The sequence below is a fragment of the Phoenix dactylifera genome, chromosome 9 (genome assembly GCF_051530095.1).
Source record: "Phoenix dactylifera cultivar Ajwa chromosome 9, Ajwa_hap1_PhDact_Kaust_v1.1, whole genome shotgun sequence".
In the NCBI taxonomy this organism is placed as follows: Eukaryota; Viridiplantae; Streptophyta; class Magnoliopsida; order Arecales; family Arecaceae; genus Phoenix; species Phoenix dactylifera.
This window is the reverse complement of record NC_143198.1, coordinates 21,489,612-21,509,262: the sequence shown is the minus strand read 5'-3', so window position 1 is coordinate 21,509,262 and position 19,651 is coordinate 21,489,612. Positions and strand designations below refer to the sequence as shown.

The 19,651-nt window shown below is 45.3% G+C and overlaps 1 protein-coding gene across 2 annotated transcripts in view; it reads right to left on the bottom strand.

The window, feature by feature from the left end:
• The window catches only part of LOC103717149 (F-box protein PP2-B10-like), a 38,351-nt gene extending 23,486 nt beyond the window's left edge, over positions 1–14,865 (bottom strand). Inside the window, exons 1-2 of one of the 2 annotated variants that reach the window (XM_088704395.2) lie at positions 14,422–14,865; positions 4,677–4,798 (exon numbers count right to left, since the gene is read on the bottom strand). In XM_088704395.2, coding sequence (XP_088560521.2) covers positions 4,677–4,798; positions 14,422–14,709 — 410 coding nt within the window. In that variant the 5' untranslated portion in view covers positions 14,710–14,865. The remainder of the gene's footprint in view (positions 1–4,676; positions 4,799–14,421) is intronic. The other variant, XM_026808459.4, reaches the window with a different exon arrangement.
• Between the last annotated feature and the right edge of the window lie 4,786 nt (positions 14,866–19,651).

Sequence of the window (19,651 nt, the reverse complement as noted above, 5' to 3'; positions counted from 1 at the left end):
ACCTAAAGGTAAGAGAGTACTCAAGAATAAGTGGGTGTTCAAGTTAAAGATTGAAGAAAAGAGCTCATAGCCAGGGTACAAGGCACAGTTGGTTGTAAAAGGTTTTGCTCAGAAAAAAAGTATTGACTTTGAAGAAATTTTCTCACTTGTGGTCAAGATGTCTTTGATCTGAGTTATTCTTGGTTTATCTGCAAGCATGAATTTGGATATTAAACAACTTGATGTGAAAACTATCATCCTCCATAGTGACTTAGAGGAGAAAATTTACATAGAGCAGTCAGAAGGGTTCATAGTTAAAGGCAAAAAGCATCTCGTGTGTAGATTAAAGAAGGGTATGTATGGGCTTAAGCAGGCATCTCGAAAGTAGTATATAAAGTTTGATTTATTTATGATGGACCATAGATATAGTAAAACTGCTTCTGGTCATTGTGTGTTTATGAAGAGATTATCTGATGAAGATTTTATTATTCTCTTACTTTATTTAGATGATATGTTAATTGTTAGCCATGTGCTAAGAAAATTGAAAGATTGAAAAGAGAGTTAGGCAAGTTCTTTAAAATGGACTTGGGGCATGCTAAACAAATTCTTGGCATGAGAATTACTCGTGATAGGAAGAATAGAAAGCTTTAGTTATCTCAAGAAAGATATATCGAAAAGCTGTTAGAAAGGTTCAATATATACAAGTCCAAATCAGTTTGCTCTCTATTTGCAGGTCACTTCAAGTTAAGTTCCAAACAGTGTCCTACAAGTCAGAAAGGTGAAAAAATAAAAAAAATTTCTTATGCATCTGCAGTTGGCAGTTTGATGTTGTACGCTATAGTTTGCACAAGGCCGGATATTGCTCATGCAATTGGTGTTGTAAGTCGGTTTCTTTCGAACCCTAGTAGGAAACATTGGGCAGCTATTAAATAGGTTCTCAGATATCTCAAAGGTACTTCTAGAGTCTATTTATATTTTGGTAATGATAAACCTGTGTTGGATGGGTACACAAATGCAGATATGGTTGGTGATATAAATTCTTGAAAGTCCACATCAAGATACTTGATGACTTTTTCAGGAGGAGCAGTGTCATGGCAATCTAAGTTACAAGAATATATTGCTTTGTCCACTATAGAGGCTGAATATATTGCAGTTACAGAAGCTGATAAAGAACTTTTGTGGATAAAAAATTTTCTACAAGAGTTGGGCCAAGAACAAGAGAATTATATGCTTAATTGTGACAAGAGAAATCTAGATAATAAAAAGAGTCGAAAATGCCTGATTTTTTTGTAGCGCAGTCAAAGTGCCATCCATCTCTCGAAACATCCAATATTTCATTCAAGATCCAAGCATATTGATGTGCGATATCATTGGGCTCGGAATGCTTTGGAGATGAAGTTATTGTCTTGAAAAAAATCCATACTGACGATAATGGGTCAGATTAATGACTAAAATCTTGCCCATAGAAAAAATTATTGCTTGTAGAGAGAAAGCGGGCTTGGTGGAATTCCCACATGAGTCAGGAGGGGGGATTTGTTAGTGTGGTCCCTCCTCATATGGGACCCACCTCATTTGAATTTAAAAAAAATAAAGATAAAAAAGAAACACTGGCTTGGGTGAGTTAATCGCAAAGAAATCGTGGTGCGTGGGCCTCTATGAAAAACGAAAGATAAAAAAAAGGAAAAACTAGGAAGAAGAAGAGAAAAAAAATGTGCTCTTTGTCAGATGATCGGATAGTTGATTGTATCTAGATTTGGCTGAAATTTCAGTATATTGTTCTCGACATTGAGAGCTACAGGTTGAACGGTTTGGATCTTTGAAAATCCTTCTCTATTGATTATTTGAAGTATCAACACTGGATGAGATCTATTCTCTATTTTGCTGTTTATTGTTGAAATCCGCCTTATTGGTGATGAATGTTCTTGTTATAGAAGGTAAGATTAAATCTTGTTGATGTTTGTACAGCCTCTAGTTGAACTAGAGAAAATCTATTGTAATTCTATTATTCTAAATGGTGGAAGTTTTTAGCAGGACTAGCTCCCATGATGTTTTTTCCTTCACATAGAAGGATTTTTCAGGTTAAAAAATTGTGTTGCTTTTTGTGTGTGGATTGTTTGATTATTTTGCTTATTAATTGCTTGAGTAGATTGTAGAAATTATTGTTGCTTGATAAGTGATATCCTATTTAATTACACAAAGAGGGGAAAAAAGTTTGCGGCATCATTATTTCTTAATTGCATTTTTCCAACATTATAGATAAGGGGGGAAAAAGAACAAATGATTTAACATCATGTGTTTCTAACATGTAGGAAGGAGAGTAGCAACCCTATTCCATTCTTGCTTTTCCTTCTCATATTCATCATCTGCTACATGCCATGCTGTAATATCTTTGCCTCTCACTTGGAGCCACTTTGCTCCCTCCTCGCCATCTACAGCCTATTGACTTGTTTTTCCCTGCGATCTACAGCATGAATATCGCATGCCTTTTCTACCTTCCTTAGCCCTCATGCTTGTTCTTGTTGCATAGGGGGTTTAGTAGTCCCATCCTTCCTATTTCAAGAGATCTTTCGAACACGGTTCTTGTTCTCCAAGGGTTTGACTAGTTTTAGTCCATTGGTGTGAACTGGTTGATTTCTCACCGTTTTTTGGTAATTACTTTTGATTGTTGTGAGGAATTTATATGTATATATTCATGTATTTAGCTATGTGAAATCCTGAAAAACTGTATGAAATTTCTATATTTTGCATATCAAACATCAATAATGTCGTATTGAGAAAATATCTATATCTCACTACAAGAAAAAGGGGCTTTGGCGACGCTTTTTGAGGCTTTTACCGACGTTTATAAGCGTCGGTAATTTTCTTCCCGACGCTTTTCAAAGCATCACCAAAGCGTCGGCTATGTCGGGGTGGAAAAAAAATTGCTGACGCGTTTGAAAAGCGTCGCTAAAGGTTATTTTTAGCGACGCTTTTAAGCATCGCTAAAATCCGTCAAGCAGTTAAATTAGCGACGCTTTAAAGCGTCGTCATAAATTTTTTTTAAAGAAAAAAATATATAAAAATACCCAAGAAAACCGCCGCCGAAGCCATCGCCGTGGCCGCCGTCGCCTCCTCATGATCCCCGCCATCTCCGCCTCCGCCGCATCCGCCGCCAACGCGGGGGCGGGCGATCTGGATGCTTCTCGAATGGAAACGGCGAGCTTGGCGAGATCTTTCTGGATTCTTTTATGGGACTGGACGGAGGACGCGACCCGGGCCTCGTCGCGCCACCGGATGGCGGTCTGGAGCTCAGACTGGGTTTCTTTGAGGGAGATGAGGACGGATCGGAAGGAGCCGTAGGCGTCGGCGAAGCGGAGGAAGTCGTCGAGGAGGCGGGCGGTCCAGGGGGTGGAGGAGCGGCGGCAGAGGGTGTCCTGGGCCTGGGGGAGCTGGTGGAGGTCGTCGAGGGAGGCGTGGAGGAGCTCGATCCGGGCGGGCACAGATCCAGTCCGGAGAGCTGGACTCCGGCTCCGGGCAAGACTGCCAGGACCGGAGGGCGCGGATCGAGATCGCGATCTCTAGAGAGAGAGAGAGGCGATGGGTACCTTGGCGGGGGAGAAGGAGAAGGGATCGGGGGCCTAGTGGCCTGAGAAGGCATGAAGCCGACGCCGGAGAAGAGGGAAGAAGCTCCATCGAACTCCATCGATGCCAGAGAAGAGGGATCGGGGACGTGGGTGGCCGCTCTCTCTCTCTCTCTCTCGCTTCTTGGAAGGGATCTGATCAAGAATCGGGAGGGGGTTAGAGATTTGTAAGGGAGGGGGTTTGAGGGATCGGGAGGGGGGAGGGGATTTGTAGAGAGGAGGGGGGAGGGGGCGAGCGGCGGAGAGAGAAGGGGAGGGGGGCAGCTAGATGGGTTAGGGATCAGGAGGAATTTGCGGTGAGGAGAGGGGAGGGGGGATAATGGCCTCCGACGACGCTTTCTAAAGCGTCGTTGGGAGGAAAAAAAATAAAAAAAAAGGGAGATGGCTTTGGGATTTTTGCTTCCGCCGACGCTTAAAAGCGTCGGCCCAATCTACGGGTTGCGACGACGCTTATAAGCGTCGGCGGAACCTTTCGCGACGCTTATAAGCGTCGCCGGAAGCTAGACTTACTGACGCTCTTTAAAAGCGTCGGCAAATTTTGGCGCTTAGCAAAAATTACCGATGCTTCTACTTAGCGTCGGCAGACAAAAGTCGGGAAAGGTAGTTTTTCCTGTAGTGTCTCATTGTACGGTTAATTTACTTCTCCTTGAGTCTTGAGCTTCAAGACTTGGTGGGAACCTGGAGACGAAAGGTTGATTGAATATCGCATCAAGACAGTGTTTTTAGGTTCTCAGAGAACCAAACACAGTAAAATAGCTCAGGTAGAATATTCAGAGAGACGTCAAGAAGAAAACCAAGATATATTTTAGCATTTCTAACCTCCTGTTATAATCAGAAAAATTGCAAGCAGGATATAGCATTGTTGGGACGGTTTTGTGAGATCTATCTCTGCAATGTCAAATTATTGAAGTAGAAAGAATTCAATAGAAAGCCCACGTCGTCTTTATTTTATAACCCAGCAAATGGAATATCTCTTGCTTACACATGCATGCATGCATGCACCCAGACAGCTTGCTAAAACTTCGTTATTAGAATCCAAAAGAAATTTCTTCAAAAGTAGAGGGGTGGTGCACATACCTTGACTCAGGCAGAGAGATCCAACTCCAATATCGAGGTTCGTCACCCCATATAATTCTCATGCTTCTTGGACATATCATGTAGCATTTACCTCCAGTTGATCTCTCCAATTGAAAGCACTGCTATCCCACGAGAATTGAAAAAATAAAAGAAAAGCAAGAAAAAAAATCAATCTACTCACATAAGGAAACTATCAATATCACACTTCTAGTTTCTTGATGTCACGCCCCGGATCCGGATCCGTGACACGGCCGTGCTATTGCCGACTATCGCCCACACTAGCACGCAGCCTCATACAGGGGTAACAGGTAGCCAAAAAGGATTCATCCTTATATATTTATTAAAAGTTTGCAGTACAACCTTCAAGTTTGAAACCAAAAATACAGAACTTCTATGCTATTCAAATGTACAGAAGTATATAAGCTTCTCCAAAAATACGAAGCTCTGTAACAAAATAAAAACATATCTGATGGCGATCACTGGTGAGGATCTGAAAGAAAACGAAACATAAACAGATGTGAGCTACACGGCTCAGTAAGTAATCCTGCATAATCCTACCGGATCAACCAGTAGACTAAACATGTAAATCAGGGTTTTGAGAAGCTGACATGCATGTTTATCTAATAATCATCCTGGCATAATAAGTATGCAATTTAAACAAAGCAGTAGTGCAAATCACAAAATTTTCATATTATATGCATATGAAACCGTGCCCCCCGGCATGCCGTGGTCCTTTTACTCTCGGATGCTACTGCGAAGTCAGACTCGGCCACTGGCGGGGCCAGCTCAGTTACTATTCAGCCACTGGCGGGGCAAGCTCAGTTACTATTCAGCCACTGGCGGGGCAGGCCCAATTCCAATTCAGCCACTGGCGGGGCAGGCTCAGTTACTATTCAGCCACTGGCGGGGCAGCTCAGTTACTATTCAGCCACTGGCGGCTCAGTCATTCTCAGTAGCATCTTTGAGCCCATTATAGTGCCTCTGGGCTAGCTAAGACTTTATAAACTTACATGCATGATTATAATATCAGTATCATCATGTTGCATACATAGCCATAGCTTCTGGGATCATTAAAGTTACTTATGCATTGTAACATATCATGTATGAAACATATATACTTAAAATAAATGCTTAGGAAACATTAATAACATAACATGATCCATAACAGGATTAGGACAGGTTACTTACATACACGATTCACAACAAGATTAAAACAAGTTACTTACTCTCTTCACAAATCATGTATACAATTCAAATTGTATGAAAAACTCTGGTTCATCTTATAAAACGTAATACAGGATCTACGATAAGATTAAGGCAGATTACTTACAGTGAATCGTTTTCTCCCAAGTTTCTTACGTCCTGGTGACAGATCCTAAGTCACCTACAATCATGTCATAATAACAATATGTTATTTCCTTTTCTACCTGAAATTTAGCCCAAGCCTAATTCCTCTGTATTTGGGGTCTTGGCTGGGCTCATAAGTCTTAATTGGCCTTCCGATTGGCCACTAAGCTTAATTCCCAGCTTAATTGGGTTTAATTTCGGGTTTAGGGTCACTGTGACCCGTTTGGGCCTGAGTCAGGGTCAATCCGGGATCAATTTGGCCCCCAAATTAATTACATTGGCTTGAATTGGGCTTTAATTGGGCCGATTTCCATTAGTTTGGTCTGTTAGGACCAATTCCAGCCGAATTGGGTTTGGGCCTCATTCCATTTGGGTTTAATTTTGGTTAAATTTATAGTCTGGCTTGTCCAGACTTAGCCCAATTTGATTGGGCTCGGGTTTAGTCAAATTTGGCTAAACCCTTTCCCTTTTTCTTTTTCTTTTTCTTTTTTTCTTTTTTTTTTCTTTGGGCTTAACGGGTTGCGGGTTCGGATTCGGATCCGACCCGCGAACCCGTTATCAGGGTTTTTCTCCCCCCCTTCCAGAGGCTTCCGCCTCTTCATCTCCCGCTCTCCTCTCTCTCCTCTCTTTTCTCCTTCGTCTCCACCGAACCCATGCCTCCGGCCGGCCCTCCGGCTCCCCTTCTTCTCCTCCGGCCGGATCTACGGCCTCCTCTCTCTCTCGGTCACTCCCTCTTCTTTTCTCTCTTCCACTCTTTTCCTCTCCTTTTCTCTCTTTCTCCTCGTTTCCGACCGAAAGCCCTAGCCCTTTCGGCCTTTCGTCCCCACCGAACCCTCCGTCTCCTCCCTTTCTTCTCTCGCAGGCGACCGGGGAGACGAGGCTCCCCTCCGATCCACCGACCGAGGCGGAGCTTCCCCCCGGAGCACTGGCGGAAGAAAGGCCGGCCCCCCTTCCTCTTCTCTGAAGCGATGCCGGACAAGAGGAGTGCCAGGAAGTTGGGTCGCGGCTGGATCTCCTCCGGGAGATCTCCCCCCTGCTCCGACCACGGTGAGGTAAGGCCGGGGTCCAAGAATGAAGCCTCTTCGGTCCGGTGAGTTCATTCTAATTTTTCCTCCTTGGTTCTTCCTTCCGGCACCACCACCCCTTGCCGGAGAAGAGGTGGTGGTCCGGCCGGGGCTGGCGGCCCTGTGGCCGCCTCTGTTGTCGTCCCGGCCAGATCTGGCGGCCCGGGTTGCTCCCCGAACCCCAAGGTACCCGCGGCCGAGGCCGCGGTGTCCGGTTCGTCAACAGGCCGAGCCCGGTTGGGTTCGGTCCGGATGGTCGCGGCCTGTGAGTCCGACCCGACCCGGGCTTGTGGGTTTTTCTCCCTCTCCTGTGCCGGCCTCCTCCCCTCTATTTCACTGTTGACACAGAGGGGAAGAGCACCCCACAGAGGGGTTTCCTTACTTCTGTTAAACCCTAACCTAAAAAAAAACTCCTTACCTTGGCCGGTTGTAGTCGGCAGTGCTTCCTCCCTAGTAGTCCTTCCTTTCCCAGAGCTTCAGGGCTCCTTGGCCTTAGGCTCCAGGGCTTCGGCTCTCTCTCTCGTTCAAAGTTTAGGGAGTCTGTGACTTGGGGTTGCCGGCAGAGGCTTAAATAATTGTTTAGAGGATGAAACCCCCCTCTGAGAGGTCCCATCCTCTCCTTTCCTCCATACTCCGGGACTGGCCGCCGCCCCCTGTCTCCGGCGCGCCGGCATCGGCTGCCAGCAGGGGGTGAGGTAACCCTTCCCTGTCGGTCTTATCCCTTCATTTTTTTTTCCGTACCATTATAATAACCATTAAAATAATACTGCCCACAGTGAAATTTGGGCCCAAACCCCTAACTGGGCCTACTTCTTATTGGGCCTAGTAGGTTCTGGGCTCGGACATTACATCCTACCCCCCTTAAAATAAATTTCGTCCTCGAAATTAAACATACCTTAGGTTCTGGTTTTTAAAAGTAGTCAACCATTGAGTCATCCTCGAGATCTCAGTTAGTCTTTCTCTCAGAGTACCTACTCCCAAGATTTCGACATAAAGAATTACGACATTCAAAGTCATGGCATTTCAAAACTTAATCCCTTCCATCTATGATATAGGAGTTCCTTTGATCTCTTCCAAAAGAGGACTAATCTTCCCACCTTAGATTTTAAATGCTATAATCCTTGGCCCAAGAAATTAATTGCTTTCGATTAAGTCCACACAAGAATCGTAATCGGCTTAATAGAAATAGGTGAGAGCATTAACATCAAACACTTTTCTCCATTAGAATTCTAATTCAAATTTTTCAATAATTCTATTCATCAATACAGTTTCATCATTAGATCTTATCAAAAGAATAAGGTCTAACATTTTTAGATTTGATTCTTTTGGTAGGTGATCTAAATCAAACTTTTCTCTTATACACAAAAATCTACATCTCAATTCTGAATAAGAACTTCGAGTTTCTTTGTCAAAGTATCAACTGCTCTCGATTACCCGATCTATCACAAGATTAGATCATAAACAACTTCAATCCACCCTTGATAGATATTCATCAAAGTCAATTGACAACCTCAATTTCTTTCAATCGAATAAAGGATGGATATTAATTAAAAAAAATTCAAGCTTCAAATTTAGGAGGGAGAAGGTTCATACCAACATATTCTAGATCCAAGATCAAAATCGATGATCTATTAATTCATGTCAAAAGATGCTAAGAAGTTTCTTAGCATGACGTAAAACTGGAGAATCTAGGATAGCACAGTGCTATCCAAAAATCAGAACATTCTCCTTTTATTTATCCAGAAAAATCTTACTACACAGGAAAACAGATCAAATCTTTTGTTATTAAAACTTTCCGAATCAAAAGAATAATACTTCTGGCCAACTTAGATTAATAATTCAGATCACTATGTTTTCGCTGCGCATTCTGATCAAATTCCTTTGAATTCACAAATAACTTTTGATCAACATACTATTTGCCTACAAACAAAACTATTTAATTCCTCATCTGTATTTGCATTTCAAATCTTTCCTCCATCTTGATCGAATGTTACTTAGCCAAAACTTCTTTTTACTTTTCCGTGAGCGAGTAAAGAAAGGGTATCCCAACATAAGATCCTCTTAAATAAGCGACAACGCTTTAAATGAATTTTACATTTTTAACAACTTCATTTATTGAAAATAAGCCTTCTTTCCTAATACGAGATAAGCTCTCAAGTCATCTTAGGACATTTTAAGCTCGAAATTGTGTAAACTTCTGAAAATTATTTCTCAATATCCCAATCTTATATTAGGTATCTTTAAATTGCATGAACAATAATCTACCCTACTTTAGCATTGCTAGAAGGTGATTCTGGATCTCACATCCCCGTTAAAAGAAAAGGATGTATACTTTTGTTGTAAGATCTCTATTTAAAAATCTTCTTCTTTTGTACTCTTTCCACTAGACGATGATATGTGGAATTATCATCCATAACTTTCAGCTTCCTCATGAAACAATTTAAACTTGCTTCTTCGTGATAAATGAAAGCATTTAATAATTGCCCCTCTATTAGAGATAAAATAATTTATTTCAAATCTTACAAGCATGATCACTAAATACAAACTCCTGCAACATCATGTGCTATTGGGCATGTTCCCATATCAACTCTATTGCTGATTCCGCTCGCATTTCCTAATGACCCCATGTCATCATCATTTTCTCTCTTTTTTTTTGTGTCAAAACTTCAACTAATATTCATTTAATTGATTTATCACAGGATCACAAACTACTGCACTTTATCCATAGTAGAACATTTGAGCCTAAAATATTCTTCAGCATTGAAAATTATTCTCAGAATTTACTAAATGACTTCCAATCGAAATATTAATCTTGCATTATAATTTGAAAAGATCTAATATTTCACATTCCAAGTAAACAAAGGAGAAACTCTTAAATCTCATCCTCAAATATATTTTCTTCTTATATAACAGTTTCATGCATAATTGTCATACAGATTTCGAATATTCATCTTCGAAGAATAAAAATATCTTTCCTTGTCCAAGCCTTAAACAACTTATGAATGAACACTATCTTGGTATCAAAATAATCAACTTCAAACTAGAAATAATATCCACAGTACTCAGTATCAAGTTAAACTTCCAAAATCACATATATACTGATATGCAATGTACTTTAATACTCCACTTAATATTAGTCAAAATATACTTTAATCGTAATCCAAATACAAATTACTCCATCGAGAAATCTCCAAACTAGCTTATTCTTATTTTGCCATGGCTTGCTAGCATTCTGATTCAACATACCAAAATCCTTAGTAGTCTTAAGTCTTGAATTCTAATACCATAACTATCACAATCATGCCCCTAGAATGGCTTTGTATTAGCCCTAGCTTCTTTCTTTTTGTTGCTCATTATCACCTATCAAAATATTTGTGTCAAGCAATTTTCGTGACTGACCGATGATACAACCAATAAAATCTTTTCTTTTCTTTCCGGTTATGCGGAATCTCACTAAATGAGACTTAACTACCCATTTCCTTATTAAAGCTTAAAATTTTTACTCATGATTAACCTATTGCTCTGATACCACTAGAATGTCACTCCCCGGATCCGGATCCGTGACACGGCCGTGCTATTGCCGACTATCGCCCACACTAGCACGCAGCCTCATACAGGGGTAACAGGTAGCCAAAAAGGATTCATCCTTATATATTTATTAAAAGTTTGCAGTACAACCTTCAAGTTTGAAACCAAAAATACAGAACTTCTATGCTATTCAAATGTACAGAAGTATATAAGCTTCTCCAAAAATACGAAGCTCTGTAACAAAATAAAAACATATCTGATGGCGATCACTGGTGAGGATCTGAAAGAAAACGAAACATAAACAGATGTGAGCTACACGGCTCAGTAAGTAATCCTGCATAATCCTACCGGATCAACCAGTAGACTAAACATGTAAATCAGGGTTTTGAGAAGCTGACATGCATGTTTATCTAATAATCATCCTGGCATAATAAGTATGCAATTTAAACAAAGCAGTAGTGCAAATCACAAAATTTTCATATTATATGCATATGAAACCGTGCCCCCCGGCATGCCGTGGTCCTTTTACTCTCGGATGCTACTGCGAAGTCAGACTCGGCCACTGGCGGGGCCAGCTCAGTTACTATTCAGCCACTGGCGGGGCAAGCTCAGTTACTATTCAGCCACTGGCGGGGCAGGCCCAATTTCAATTCAGCCACTGGCGGGGCAGGCTCAGTTACTATTCAGCCACTGGCGGGGCAGCTCAGTTACTATTCAGCCACTGGCGGCTCAGTCATTCTCAGTAGCATCTTTGAGCCCATTATAGTGCCTCTGGGCTAGCTAAGACTTTATAAACTTACATGCATGATTATAATATCAGTATCATCATGTTGCATACATAGCCATAGCTTCTGGGATCATTAAAGTTACTTATGCATTGTAACATATCATGTATGAAACATATATACTTAAAATAAATGCTTAGGAAATATTAATAATATAACATGATCCATAACAGGATTAGGACAGGTTACTTACATACACGATTCACAACAAGATTAAAACAAGTTACTTACTCTCTTCACAAATCATGTATACAATTCAAATTGTATGAAAAACTCTGGTTCATCTTATAAAACGTAATACAGGATCTACGATAAGATTAAGGCAGATTACTTACAGTGATTCGTTTTCTCCCAAGTTTCTTACGTCCTGGTGACAGATCCTAAGTCACCTACAATCATGTCATAATAACAATATGTTATTTCCTTTTCTACCTGAAATTTAGCCCAAGCCTAATTCCTCTGTATTTGGGGTCTTGGCTGGGCTCATAAGTCTTAATTGGCCTTCCGATTGGCCACTAAGCTTAATTCCCAGCTTAATTGGGTTTAATTTCGGGTTTAGGGTCACTGTGACCCGTTTGGGCCTGAGTCAGGGTCAATCCGGGATCAATTTGGCCCCCAAATTAATTACATTGGCTTGAATTGGGCTTTAATTGGGCCGATTTCCATTAGTTTGGTCTGTTAGGACCAATTCCAGCCGAATTGGGTTTGGGGCTCATTTCATTTGGGTTTAATTTTGGTTAAATTTATAGTCTGGCTTGTCCAGACTTCGCCTAATTTGATTGGGCTCGGGTTTAGTCAAATTTGGCTAAACCCTTTCCCTTTTTCTTTTTCTTTTTTTTTTCTTTTTTTTTTTCTTTGGGCTTAACAGGTTGCGGGTTCGAATTCGGATCCGACCCGCGAACCCGTTATCAGGGTTTTTCTCCCCCCCTTCCAGAGGCTTCCGCCTCTTCATCTCCCGCTCTCCTCTCTCTCCTCTCTTTTCTCCTTCGTCTCCACCGAACCCATGCCTCCGGCCGGCCCTCCGGCTCCCCTTCTTCTCCTCCGGCCGGATCTACGGCCTCCTCTCTCTCTCGGTCACTCCCTCTTCTTTTCTCTCTTCCACTCTTTTCCTCTCCTTTTCTCTCTTTCTCCTCGTTTCCGATCGAAAGCCCTAGCCCTTTCGGCCTTTCGTCCCCACCGAACCCTCCGTCTCCTCCCTTTCTTCTCTCGCAGGCGACCGGGGAGACGAGGCTCCCCTCCGATCCACCGACCGAGGCGGAGCTTCCCCCCGGAGCACTGGCGGAAGAAAGGCCGGCCCCCCTTCCTCTTCTCCGAAGCGATGCCGGAGAAGAGGAGTGCCGGGAAGTTGGGTCGCGGCTGGATCTCCTCCGGGAGATCTCCCCCCTGCTCCGACCACGGTGAGGTAAGGCCGGGGTCCAAGAATGAAGCCTCTTCGGTCCGGTGAGTTCATTCTAATTTTTCCTCCTTGGTTCTTCCTTCCGGCACCACCACCCCTTGCCGGAGAAGAGGTGGTGGTCCGGCCGGGGCTGGCGGCCCTGTGGCCGCCTCTGTTGTCGTCCCGGCCAGATCTGGCGGCCCGGGTTGCCCCCCGAACCCCAAGGTACCCGCGGCCGAGGCCGCGGTGTCCGGTTCGTCAACAGGCCGAGCCCGGTTGGGTTCGGTCCGGATGGTCGCGGCCTGTGAGTCCGACCCGACCCGGGCTTGTGGGTTTTTCTCCCTCTCCTGTGCCGGCCTCCTCCCCTCTATTTCACTGTTGACACAGAGGGGAAGAGCACCCCACAGAGGGGTTTCCTTACTTCTGTTAAACCCTAACCTAAAAAAAAACTCCTTACCTTGGCCGGTTGTAGTCGGCAGTGCTTCCTCCCTAGTAGTCCTTCCTTTCCCAGAGCTTCAGGGCTCCTTGGCCTTAGGCTCCAGAGCTTCGGCTCTCTCTCTCTCGTTCAAAGTTTAGGGAGTCTGTGACTTGGGGTTGCCGGCAGAGGCTTAAATAATTGTTTAGAGGATGAAACCCCCCTCTGAGAGGTCCCATCCTCTCCTTTCCTCCATACTCCGGGACTGGCCGCCGCCCCCCGTCTCCGGCGCGCCGGCATCGGCTGCCAGCAGGGGGTGAGGTAACCCTTCCCTGTCGGTCTTATCCCTTCATTTTTTTTTTTCCGTACCATTATAATAACCATTAAAATAATACTGCCCACAGTGAAATTTGGGCCCAAACCCCTAACTGGGCCTACTTCTTATTGGGCCTAGTAGGTTCTGGGCCCGGACATTACACTTGAAGCTAGGGAAAGTGCACAATAAGCTAATATTAGTAGACAGAGCCAGCGTGGTGCTCAAAGATTTATTTGATTCTTTCTACATAATATGATCCAATAATCTAAAAATTGCAAAATTTTCTGCTATCTTTCACAAAGAGAGAGGGAGGAATGATTATGTCAAAAGAAAACAAAATGATATAAAAATTATCCTTGTAATCAATTAAAAAAAATTGGCAGTGCGACATTTAGGATGTACATAATGTCTGCTTGTAATAAATAGTAAAATTAGATATCTATCAATCTATCTACATATATCAAACAAATTGGAGAGAGAAAGTTTACTCCTCCCAAAAAATAGGAAAAATGAAAGAAAGATCATAGAAAATCATGGCCTCCCTAAGCGCCACAACATACCTCTCCTGCTCCTCCTACTTAAACTGAAATTTTTAAATAAACACTATTCTTAATTATTTGATATAAACAAAAGGAATAAGTGCCTCTTCCACTTCTCGATGTAGTATCTTCCAAATACAAAGAGTCACCTTCCTTTCTTTCAGCAAACCATTTCTCCCTTTTTTATAAGAAATAATATGCGCAATGGATATGCCATAATTGAACCAAAAATTATATGAAAAAATATTCTAATCAGATGCTACTACATGGCATTAGAGAAAAACCCCGCAGTTTCTGAATTAAAAAAAAAAAAAAAAAACAGAAAGGAAGGAAGGAAGAAACGCAGGAGAGAAGGGATCATTCCGCTTGAACTCACCAGCCTGCCGCCATCGACGAGAATGGAGTCGCAGAGGCGGAAATAGAGTTCCCTCTTCGAAGAGTACTCGACCGGTTCAACGGCCCGGGACAGGATCGGCTGGTAATCGGACGGCAGGAACCGCTCCCACACAGCGTCGGAACTCGCCGCGGAGCGGAAGGCGGCCGAGACGAGCGCCGCCCGGCACGAATCACGAGGAGTCGTGAGGGAGAGCACGTGCGAGATGCAGTCCTCCGGCAACCTGCCGATGTGCCCGCAGCCTTCGGACTCCTCTCCTCGCCCCGCCATTGATTGCTGTTTGGCTTTCAGAGGGAACAAGCTTCAGTTTATAGGGGAAGGAATGGAGGAGGAGAGGCCTTGAGACTACCGATCATTGACTCCGACAAAGACTCAAGGAACTGGGGCCGTCTCTCTCCCAACGCGGTGCTCATCCGACACGGCACGAAGGGATTGACTTCAGAGGGAACAAACTTTGTTGCTGGAAATTGGACCCGGGGGCGGCCGCGAACCGAGGAGGAGGAGCTCCGGTGGGAGAATCGGCGGATGGCGGTTCGTCGTCTGGCGGCGTCCTCCGGGGGGCCTGTGAACGAGAACGGTGGGTGGTGGATCGTCGGTGTGCGACTCCTTCCGGGGGAACCTGCAAGAAGCCGGTGGCCGGGCTTTTCCGGCGCCGGCCCTCCGATGCCTAAGTCAGAGGGGGGCTTAATTTTGGAGAAGAGAGAGGGACTGTATGTGAAGTCCGAAAAATCCCCTTGGGAGGAAGAAGCCTCCTTTTTTTAGAGGGAGAAGCTCCCCTTTTATAGGGAGAGTGGCAGGGTTACCGTCAGCGAATTAATGGGTTACCGTCACGATTGGACGTGGGCGTGTGAAGTAATGAGTTGCCGTGGATGGCCCGTTCCCATCATGGGAGGAGATGGCGTGTAGCCAGAGCTTGCTTGTGGCGCGCAGTGCAGTACATTCTTAGGAATGGTGAGGCGTTGACAGTCGTAGCAGGGTATGGTCCTTGATTGATATGTCATGGCGTGGCCGGCAAGTAAAGCATGGTGCGGTGAGGCTGCTGCAGGGCATGGCCGCAGCATATAAACGACGAGGTCGGCCTTCTGAGGTCAGCTCAGCCTTCTGGTCTCGTCCTGCTGGTCTTAGCCTTCTGTGCTCGGCCTTCTGTGCTCGGCCTTCTGGTCTCGGCCTGCTATACTTGGCCTTCTGTGCTCGGCCTTCTGGTCTCAGCCTGCTGTGCTCGGCCTTCTGTGCTCGGCCTTCTGTGCTCGGCCTTCTGGTCTCGGCCTGCTGTGCTCGGCCTTCTGTGCTCGGCCTTCTGGTCTCGGCCTGCTGTGCTCGGCCTTCTGGTCTCGGCCTGCTGTGCTCGGCAGCCTTCTGTGCTCGGCCTGCTGTGCTCGGCCTTCTGGTCTCGGCCTGCTGTGCTCGGCTCGGCCTATGAGCTCGAGCACTTAGATGAGCTCGCGAGCGGAAGAGCCCGATCACTTAGATGAGCTCGAGAGCGGAAGAGCCCGATCACTTAGATGAGCTCGGGAGCGGAAGAGCCCAAGCACTTAGATGAGCTTGCATAAGCTCGGCCTGGATGAGCTCGATCTTGCTGACGGATTTGGGTGCTATAATTGCATGTGGGGTGGTCCATTTTTCCACCAATACTACCCCCCGACTTCCGAGTTCGAGCTGCTTTTTGGCTCGGACGAAGGAAGTAGTCCAGTCGTCGATCATCCTGTAATATAGCCAAATATGTATAGAGATGTACGTGCCAAGTAGGGTGTACCTCTCATGCAGTTGGAGTTAAGTGCTCCAGGTTGACTCAGCGGCCTTCTTTGGCCTTGTCTGTTGGCGATCAAGCCGAAATCGAGCCGAGCTCGATTAGTCGATGGAGATCGAGCCGAGCTCGATAGTCGATGGAGATCGAGCCGAGCTCGATTAGTCGATGGAGATCGAGCCGAGCTCGATTAGTCGATGGAGATCGAGCCGAGCTCGATAGTTGATGTAGCATGACGTTAATCCTTTAACTGGGGGATCCGAGCTTGGTCGGAAATCCGATCTTGGAGACATACAGAAGGTGGACTTCATTCGTTGGCGATTGTGCGTCCTTATTCGGAGCGGGGCGACGTTGGAGATAGAGATACCCGTAGGTCGTTTTTTGGATTCTCCGACCTAAAAATAGATAAAATATTGAAATTATTTGAAGCCAAAGTGGCGTCCTGTACCTTTTCGAGATATTTTGATAGCTCTCGAGCTTCGAAGTCCCTCAGGACTTGGTTCAGCACCGGCCTTCTTTGGCTCGATTTTCTAGGTGTTTTGCGCTCGAGTTTCTGAGCTCGGTCTGCATGAGCTCGGCCTGTATGAGCTCGGCGGGGGCTTCAGTGATGGCGATGCTCTGAAGGGGAGCAACGTCGCGGGCGCCGTCCCAAGGACTTACGCCCGTGAGGAGGGAGTACATGCTGGTTTCTTGCTTGCTGCCGGAAGACAGAAGACTTGGAAGGATAATGGGATTTAATGGGGTTGTACCCTTTGTCACAGAGGCTTACAATCCCATTTTAAAGCTCCATAACTCCTTCTCCAGACCTCAGCTTTTATTTCTCTTTTCCTCCAACTCGTTGACGTGAGACTTGGGCTACTACTTCTCACTAGTTGCCCCCACATACGTCGTTGCAGCGGGAGCCATGCCTTATTCGAGATGGCTCGGGAGAGTTTCTTCCTCTGCTTAATATGAACCTGTGGAGGCGGCACAGGAGGGGCCTCCACTTGTTGCAGGCTTTGGGCTGCAATGGCTAGCGCTTGGACTTGCTGCACTAGCGCGTCGAAATGCTCGGGTTGGACTTGTGGAACTTGATCTACCGGAGATCTTGGTGGTGAATTCTGGACTGAGTGTTTGGGACTTGGAGCATGATGCTGAGAGGCGTTAAAGACTCCTCTGCTCCTTAGTTTCATGGCCGCAACTCGGTCCCTTCCTCTAGCGCCAACTGTTGCTGGAAATTGGACCCGGAGGCGGCCGCGAACCGAGGAGGAGGATCTCCGGTGGGAGAATCGGCGGATGGCGGTTCGTCGTCTGGCGGCGTCCTCCGGGGGGCCTGTGAACGAGAACGGTGGGCGGTGGATCGTCGGCGTGCGGCTCCTTCCGGGGGAACCTGCAAGAAGCCGGTGGCCGGGCTTTTCCGGTGCCGGCCCTCCGATGCCTAAGTCAGAGGGGGGCTTAATTTTGGAGAAGAGAGAGGGACTGTATGTGAAGTCCGAAAAATCCCCTTGGGAGGAAGAAGCCTCCTTTTTTTAGAGGGAGAAGCTCCCCTTTTATAGGGAGAGTGGCAGGGTTACCTGTGATGTGACTGGGCGAATTAATGGGTTACCGTCACGATTGGACGTGGGCGTGTGAAGTAATGAGTTGCCATGGATGGCCCGTTCCCATCATGGGAGGAGATGGCGTGTAGCCAGAGCTTGCTTGTGGCGCGCAGTGCAGTACATTCTTGGGAATGGTGAGGCGTTGACAGTCGTAGCAGGGTATGGTCCTTGATTGATATGTCATGGCGTGGCCGGCAAGTAAAGCATGGTGCGGTAAGGCTGCTGCAGGGCATGGCCGCAGCATATAAACGACGAGGTTGGCCTTCTGAGGTCAGCTCAGCCTTCTGGTCTCGTCCTGCTGGTCTTAGCCTTCTGTGCTCGGCCTTTTGTGCTCGGCCTGCTGTGCTCGGCCTTCTGTGCTCGGCCTTCTGGTCTCGGCCTGCTATACTCGGCCTTCTGTGCTCGGCCTTCTAGTCTCGGCCTGCTGTGCTCGGCCTTCTGTGCTCGGCCTGCTGTGCTCGGCCTTCTGTGCTCGGCCTTTTGGTCTCGGCCTGCTGTGCTCGGCCTTCTGTGCTCGGCCTTCTGTGCTCGGCAGCCTTCTGTGCTCGGCCTGCTGTGCTCGGCCTTCTGGTCTCGGCCTGCTGTGCTCGGCCTTCTGGTCTCGGCCTGCTGTGCTCGGCTCGGCCTATGAGCTCGAGCACTTAGATGAGCTCGCGAGCAGAAGAGCCCGATCACTTAGATGAGCTCGAGAGCGGAAGAGCCCGATCACTTAGATGAGCTCGAGAGCGGAAGAGCCCGAGCACTTAGATGAGCTCGAGAGCGGAAGAGCCCGAGCACTTAGATGAGCTTGCATAAGCTCGGCCTGGATGAGCTCGATCTTGCTGACGGATTTGGGTGCTATAATTGCATGTGGGGTGGTCCATTTTTCCACCAACAAGCTTCATAGGGAAGGAATGGAGGAGGAGAGGCTAGAGACTCCAGATGATAGACTTCGACAAAGGGAATGATATGATGCAGGGGAGTTGGTGGCGGGCTCAGGCTCGAGTTGGCTACTTGCAGAAAAATCATAGTTGCCCCTGCCGGCTGCTAAATGGCCAAGATCAATCTCGGATCCCGTCTTATCCACCGCCATTGTGATACTCTTGTACTGCATCCGACCGAAACAATTTTATAAAATATCTACAAAATTTTAAAAAATGTTAGTTTATATTTTTCAATATATCTTAAAAATATAATATCAAAATATAAACAAATTAAAAATTATTTAGAAATGCTGGAAGTAATAGAGTAATTATCTAGTGATTGTTTGGTTTAGTAATAGCAATAACTATTTGAAACTAAAGAAAATGTTAAGCAATTATTTATAACACAACTAATTTATTAAATTATTTTATATAGTAATTTGTTAAGATTAGTTACAATAATATTAGAATTTAATTAGTAAGTATGTTAGTTATGTCAATTAATTTTTGATCCAAGTTCAATCTGGCCACTCTCTACTCTCTCTTTAAATGAAAAAAAAGTGAGAATCCTGCCACATTAGCGTTGGATTTGAGTTGAGTTGTTCAGCTTGACTCAAATGCATGGGTCAAGAGAAAACTAGGGAAAGTTATAGAATATCTTTTTTGAGAAATATATTAAAAGTACTAATATTTTAATAAAGTTTGGAATGAGAGGGAGAGAGAAGGTGGGGAGGGTGAAAAAGAAAAAGAGGAGGAAAAAAAATAAAAATAAAGAAAGAAAAATAAAACACCCAGCCTACAGTACACTCCACTCCAAGCTTTAGCCTCTTAAGAGGCTTCAGCCATCAACTCCCTGCTACGAGTCCCCCATCTTCATCTGGCTCAGATCGTCGCCACCATGGCGCAAGCTGGCTCGAGTAGCCGGCAACTTCTCCTCTTCTTCTCCAGCACCCGCTAAGTCCGAAACTCAGAGAAGCAGGATCACTGTG